The sequence below is a fragment of the Triticum aestivum genome, chromosome 5A (genome assembly GCF_018294505.1).
Source record: "Triticum aestivum cultivar Chinese Spring chromosome 5A, IWGSC CS RefSeq v2.1, whole genome shotgun sequence".
NCBI classification, from domain to species: domain Eukaryota; kingdom Viridiplantae; phylum Streptophyta; class Magnoliopsida; order Poales; family Poaceae; genus Triticum; species Triticum aestivum.
The window spans coordinates 600441333-600449139 of record NC_057806.1 but is presented as its reverse complement, the minus strand read 5'-3'; the positions used below and the strand labels follow the sequence as shown (position 1 = coordinate 600449139).

Genomic DNA, 7807 nt, shown 5'->3' with positions numbered 1-7807 from the left:
CCAAGCAGGTTTTGTGTTGCAATGCACCTGCACAAACGCAATGGTCCTGCATTTTCTTTCCCACTAGAGTTGCTCTATTTTTGTACTGGTGTTGCTTATTTTGTATCATAATAGTTGCTCAAGATGTGTACCAGTGTTCCCACTATAGTTTCTTTTTTCACGAGATCAAAAGAACGAACTAGAAACTGGACTAGTTGATGTTCAAGCAGGGAAGGGGCAGCGGTGGTTGAGTAGGGAAGAGAGAGGAGTCGGGTGGAGGTGGTGCTTACCTTTTTAGGGGCAGGTAGGTCTGGTTTTTTCTCTCCAGATCTGATTTTTGGAGTAAGGAGGAGGAAGGAGGTGTTCCTGCGTCGACTTTGTTCTTCAAGACGCCATAGATGGGGCAGATCTTGTTCCGATGTTGTTTAGAGGAGGAAAGGCAGGAGCAAGGAGGAAGAAGGGGACCCGTGCGTGGGCTTGTCCTTCAAGGAAAAGGAGGAGGGGGTTGCGTGAGGCGTCCGCAAGGGGGAGCGTGGGTGGGGGTGGGGACCAAAGCCTAGGGGACGACGGGTGCGAGGAAGCGAGGGCCAGGAGGGGGGACCAGGTGTGATCGGGGCGCGCGCGTGATTCGGCGGGCTTGGGTTGGTCGATTTCGCGCGCGGCGGGGTGCTTTCCTTTTCTGGCTGTCTGGTCGCGCGCGCGGGCGGCTCCTTCCTTTCTTGGGAGAGCGCCCGGGGCTGTGATCGGGCGCCCGTGCCCCCACGAGCCATGTCCCTACAAAAAAGCCTACATGAATTAATAAGAATGAAACAACAAGGGGTGACTTCCTGTTTCAGAGCCTGAAAGAAAAATGATTCAATGATTTGCGGATGAATTGCTTTCATACAGTTGTGAAAGGAGGGACAATTAATGTTAAATTGATTTCGTGGGGAATTTTTGGCAGCTTCAAAGGTGAGACAGGGAGACCACTTTCTCCTTTCCTGTTCAATATTGCTGCAAACTGCTTACAAAGGATGGTGCAACTAGCTCAGAGTAGTGGACAGATTGTTGGGCTGGTCCCACATTTGATTAACAAAGGAGCTGGAAATCTGAAGAATGCAGATGATGCTATTCTGTTTATACAAGATGATGTTGACAATGGAAAAAAAAATCTGAAACTGCTCCTATACCTGTTTGAAAAAATGTCTGGCTTGAACGCCAATTTTCAAAAAAGTGAGGTATTGATGGTATTGCGTGATGACGAAAGAGACAAATGTATGTTGATCTCTTAAATTGCCAACCTGGATCCTGGCCTATCAAATACTCCCTCCATTCCAAAATATAAGTATTTTTAAAGATTCCAACAAGTGACTACATACGGAGCAAAATGAGTGAATCTATACTCTAAAATATGTCTACATATATCCGTATGTTGTAGTCCATTTGAAATGTCTAAAAAGATTATATTTAGGAACGGAGGAAGTATATGGGTTCCCTGTGTGTGAATGTGTGATAGTAGGCTACATGTAGCTGAGGAAAAATATATACAATAGATTGGACGACAAGGAAGCATAGGACTCTATCCCTTGGTAGTAGAGTGAAAATAATAAATGCTTGCCTGACTAGTATGCTACTCCCTCTGTTCGGAATTACTTGTCGCAGAAATGGATGTATCTAGACGTATTTTAGTTCTAGATACATCCATATCCAAGACAAGTAATTCCGAACGGAGGGAGTAGTATACTATTTCTCTATGTACATGTTCTCTAAAACAAATATATGAAGAATGGAGAAAGCTATAAGGAAGTTTTTTGCCAGTTGAGTAGTAAAAAAAGGAGATACTACATGGTGAGATCGTATATGATATGTAGGCCCAAGAGGAAAGAGGGTATGACATAAGAAACCTTGAAAGATTTAATATTAGCCTTTTATGCAAATGGTGGTGGAATCTAGTGAGCAAAAAGGGATGTGGTAAGAGATAGTTAAGAAAAAAAGAATGACATCAATGTGGATTAAAAATATGGTTAGAGATTCTCCATGTTGAGCCAATATGTTGATAGTTAAGCAGTTGCATGCTAGAGGAAGAGGTGTAACTTTGAGGAGTGTCCAGCAAACTGATTTTCGGTGTTATGCCTGGTATGATAATACACCTCTGAGATCAGTCTCGTGAGCTCTTCTTGATTAACGATGAAAATGGAAAAAACATGAAACAGATGACTGATAGTGGGTGAAGTTTTACTTTCAGAACATGGCTAAGAGTGAGTAGATGATCCAATTGCATAGGTTGAGGATCATGCTACAAAATGTCAACCTGACTAGTGGTGATGATTATCCATGGTGGATCTGGAACAAAAATGACAAATTCACTGTCAAAACCATGTACAATCATCTGTTTGATGCTTGTCCCGACATATCCTTTAAACACCCTGCCCGTGGAAAGCTAGAATCCCACTAATAGTTAAAATTTGCCCATGCCTAGAACTTGAGAGAATCCGCTACTTTTCTTTTGTTGTTTTGCTATGAAATATGTTTGGGGTGTGATATGCAAAGCATTGGTGCTAGGAACAAACCTGGCTGCTTCTCGCAATACTTCTGGTGGATCCCCATCTTCTTACCTAGAAGTAGACAAGTAAAAAGTGTGGGTTTGGTTGTTATATGTTCGACTATCTAAACTACACAATAGAGCATGCTTTGATAAGAAGCTGGTTCAATCTCCTTTGGAGTTCATATGTTATGCTTCCTCATTTATGCAATATTGGGCAGGTTTACAAAACAAAGGTGATCACGCGACGCTGGAACAGGGCTCACACGGGGCCGCAATAATGGGAGTCATAAATGGTTTTGGGGACCTAACAAATGACATATGAATGAAAAAAGAAATAGATTAAATGGAGCTGAAATAGAAAATATCCCCAGATGAACCCTACCCAACCCTGGCAATTGAAACAGAGCAACTCACCTCGCTACACAAAGAATCAAGGTCAAATCCTTTGAAAGAGTCAGCCCCATCTCCCAATGACACCAATGCGGTGGCGGCACCGGCGGTGGTCAATCCAGGGTGACGACGATGGCGGGAGAAAGTGTGGAGAAGCTAAATGGGAAATGTAAGAGCGTGGAGGAAGCGGATCTAAGGGCGTGCATTGCTGGACTTTACATAGGTATTCCTCTTCACAACCCTATAATTTTAGAGACTGATTGTGCGTTTGTACGTAGGGATGGCACCCGTCGGATTTGGGTACAGGTGGAGCCACCCCATACCCTTACCCGTAGCCCCAAACCTTACCCATCACCTGTATCCATACCCGTCAGCGGGTACAATTTTTTCCCATGCTCGTCACCTGTCAGGGTAAACGGGTATCCGCAGGTAAAATTACCCATATTTGCAACACATCAATTTGAGCATTACATAGTCACAAACAACTTATAATGATAATAATTTATAAAGAACAACACTTCATTTGGATTTACACACAAGAACAACACTTCATTCGAACAATTGCACTCTAAAGCAATTGGATTTACACACAAGAATCCCTACAGAAATGTTCATCTGATAAATAACGCTGCTATTTTTTAGTATTTCTGAAGCTAAACGAACAACTCGTCACTCTTGCTGCAGCAAAAGAATTCACGGTTCAGATAATCACTTTACACACGGAGTGCTCATAGCCGTATCTATGTGCAAAATAATGAATTATCAGAAAGAGGTGGATGCTGTGGTAACAATCGCTGTACACACATAGTGCTCGTCACTATTTTGCTGCAGCAATAACCATGACATGATCCCTCTTTCTGAAACCTCATGGTTCAGCTAAGACTTAAGAAGCTCGCAATGACACAGAGAAAATCGTATTCATCACATCATATATATACACCACATCTACTCAGAAATCAATGCTCATCTACATGAATGCATCACATAATCTATGTACAAAAATATCTCCAAACTGTAAGATCAGTGCTCATAATCATAAAATCATAAAGAAATCGATACTCGCCTAGCCAAAACAGCCTTGCTCCTGTTCTTGCGCTTTGCGGCAGCAGATCGACCATTGCTAAGCAGGCTAGGGCGTCCCTGCTTCACGGACGTCTTGGACATAGTGCTGAGATGGTGTTGCACCTGGAGCTTGAGGTGGAAGACCTCGAGGTCGGCCGGGGAGTTGTCTCTTTCCCGGCGCGCGAAGACGGAAGGCACCATAAGATGATACGGTTGGGCTTGGGCTCGGGTTTGGCGTGTTGTGCTCCTGGTTGTGGACCTGTGGTGGTCGCCGAGCTGCAGCTCCTCGCGGTTCCCATCCACGCGCGAGCTATCATCATCGTCCGCTGGGTCTATGGTGGTGGCGCGAGGCAACAAGCGGCTGGAGGCGATGGCGCTAGCGGCCGGCAGTGAGAGCCGAGAGCCCGAGAAGATGAGATCGATCTATTCTGCTGGGTTGGTTGATCTGAAGAAGGAAGCTCTTAGCTTATCTAAGCTGATTAATAACTTTCAATTGGCTAAGATTAGTCGGTCGGCGAATGTGGTGGCTCATTTCATAGCAAAGTTTAGTTTTGACAATAGATCCGATGGTATTCTTATTAATGATGTTCCGCCCTGTGTGGTGAATTTTGTATCGAATGATTGTAAGTTTACTGGTTGATTAATTAATATAAGGTGATGTTAAAAAAAGGGAAATGTAAGAGAAAAGAGGATGCCCTGTCGACTGCCTCCCCGCGCCGGCTGTTGTAGTCAAGGTAGGCCCAAGCAGTCAGAATTGCTATTAAACCGAGCAAAACGCCGAACCAGTGCTACGTGTATGTGCATACGAGCTCCAAAAATGATGGTTTTGCGTCGTTTTAATCATGGATGATAGTACTATGTGTTAGCCTAGCTCCAAACGTGGTGGTTTTGCGTAATTTACTTCACCTGCCACGCCTGTAGGCGGTTGCAAGCTGGCTTCAATGAAATGAAGTTGTTATCGCATAAGTACAAAGTATGAGCGGGACGCCCTAGTCAAGTGAACGTCAATGCATACAATTTTCCTACACAACCACTATCCACTCTTGGTTTTCTATGAGCAACGGTCCAAAAATATAGATTTAAATTTGGAGCAGGCACCAAGGTCTGGACAGAGACCTGAAAAGTCTTCGAGGGGTGGACGTTGTGTCCCAACCAACAGAGTCGCGCGCGATCGCGAGGTACATCCTGCGCAAGTATAGGACGCCGGGGTCGCCGGACCTGCTGGGAGAGAACGGCGGCGCCAATGGGGCGACAATGGTGGACGTGTGGACGGAGGTGGAAGCGCAGCAGTACCACCCGGCCATCTCGCCCGTGGTGTTCGAGTGCATCATCTTCCCCGTCATGCGCGGCGCCGCCACGGACCAGAAGTTCGTCGACGAGAGCCTGGAGCGGCTGAGGGGGGTGCTGGGGACGTACGAGGAGCGGCTGTCCGAGAGCAGGTACCTGGCCGGGGACTCCTTCAGCTTCGCGGACCTCAACCACTTCCCCTTCACCTTCTACTTCATGGCCACCCCGTACGCGGCCCTCTTCGACGAGTACCCCAGGGTGAAGGCCTGGTGGGAGGACCTCATGGCCAGACCTTCGGTCAAGAGGGTCTGCGCCAATATGCCCACCAAGTTCTAGTTCCATCACGTTGTGTCATTGTGTGTGTGTCGGAGTGAATTTGCTGTGGAATAAACGAACGAATGAATGTTATGTATTGATCATGCCGAATAGGTTTTGTTTTGGTAAACTTCTTCTGGGCAAGCACACAGAGTTGTGGAGCATGTTGTCATGATTGTGATTCTATGTCTGAATATATGTCTGAATATGTTAAGAGACTAGATCATTGATGGCGTGCGTTGCCGCGCCTGTCTATTTGTACAATGAAATGGTAGAAATTTTGGTAAATACATGGCCATATGAAATAATTGAACTTGCCTAAACATAACCATACATTAGTTAGTAGTACAAGGAAATCTTATATAAACATATATACATACACTCGGTAAAAGCAAGGTCACATATAAATTGACTAGGTATAATAGTATACACAACAATTTAGATAGTAAATACAACTAATCGGTATAGATAATAGGCAATAAGAAATAGATTGTTTTCATGGTGCATAAATGAAATCTTCAAATGCCTCTACCGAAGAGCCACCATGTTCGGAAACAAAAAAGAATTATGTCAGCCTAATGCACCTGGCTATTTCTTGTGAAGGGCACACATTCATAGGACAACAGTCCTAACAAGGATTAAATTAGTTGCAATACCAAATAATGATATACTAAATACTACTCCCTTCATCTTATAATGTAAGACGTTTTTTGACACTATATTCATTATGGGACGAAGGGAGTACCATACAAGCAGCATCGGGGATATGTTGTAATCATATTGTTCTTTTTTGTTTGCTTGTTTTGTTAAAGAGCAACCAGGCTGAAAAATATATGTAAGAAAGGGACTGGGATCAGGTGACTTGCCCACTGGCAGTCACGCCGTAACATGCGGCTATCAATCCAACGTCCATTCAATATCCAATGAAAGGGATTGATCCATGAGAAACCAGCCAACAGTTGGCAATTTTTACGCGCACAATTGTAATTTTACGTGTACATGCAACAAGCTACTGTATGCACTAAGTGCTCTCCACGGTACAAATACATTTAGAATAATTACTAGTACTCACTCCGTCCCAAAATTCTTGTCTTAAATTAGTCTAGATAAGAATGTATCTAATACTAAAACATGACTTGATACATCCATATTTAGACAAATATAAGACAAGAATTTTGAAATGAAGGGAGTAGTAATTAAGAATAAATTTTAATAGCAACAACTAGACTAAACGTACACATGCCCTATGACTAACAAGTTCTATATATTATATTGCAAAGTTTTTTATACTATATTTAAACCGGTTCATTTTTAACAAGTTTAATTATTAAAAAACTAAACTAAAACTAAACGAGGTACCAGACAGTGACCTCGTTCGCATGAACGTCGTGGTTGGTAGCACATTGGTCGCTGTTCGCGCCGTCACTATCGCCGTCGGAGGGCGGCGGCGGCACCGCGCAGATGTCTCCGCGGTGGTCCGGGACCGGCCCTCTGCCCAGGCTAGCGCGAGGTCCGGTCCGACACCATCCACTCTGACATGATGTCTTACGCCGTGCCGAACGTGGTCCGGCACTCGTGTTCATGTTGAGCGCCCCGGGAGGGTGGCTCCGCCTTCACCTCCTCGACGCGACCAATTCCGACAACGCGGTACCGCGGTGGTGACATCAACTCCTGCTTGACGTAGCTGAGAGGCAACAATAGTGACTCCCACTTGACGAAATGGAGAGGCAGCGACGGCGGCCGTAATAGGGTTCTCGGTCACATGCCTTAAATAGCGGGGCAAGCGGGCCAACACCGCTTCACTGCAGCGCAACACCTAAAGTAGGGTTCTTGGTCACGTCGGTCTGACTGGCATCCATGTCGTCGAGGGGTGTCCGCTCTGGAGCGGGAAGATTGGCATGAATGCGCAGCTATCGTTGGAGACCCATATTTTTGTACTTCTTGTATGAATTTGCACGACGACAGCTGGCTATCCGTCTGGTACCTCGCTTAGTTTTTGTTTATTTTTTTTAAAAATAGTTGAACTTCTTAAAAATCATCTTAGTTAAATGTAACATATAAAACTTGTTAAAAACAGCCTCCCTCCCTGCTGCGCAGCACGAGCGCCTCCTCCACTACCTCGGCGATGATGGCGGCGACTCCGAGTGCGCAGCACGGTGGTCGACGGGGTGGTAGTGGAGCAAGCGCGGGGATACTGGTGCAACGTGAAATGTCGGACTAGTTAAAAATTGCCCCTATTTGAATGTAATA

At 45.0% G+C, this 7807-nt stretch overlaps 1 protein-coding gene across 1 annotated transcript; it reads left to right on the top strand.

Moving 5' to 3' along the window:
• The first annotated feature begins 4066 nt into the window (after positions 1–4066).
• Positions 4067–5578, top strand: LOC123101612 (glutathione S-transferase 1-like). The gene is made up of 2 exons (XM_044522981.1): positions 4067–4344; positions 5050–5578. Exons 1-2 carry the CDS (start codon positions 4067–4069, stop codon positions 5576–5578), a joined length of 807 nt encoding a protein of 268 aa, XP_044378916.1.
• The last annotated feature ends 2229 nt before the right edge of the window (positions 5579–7807 follow it).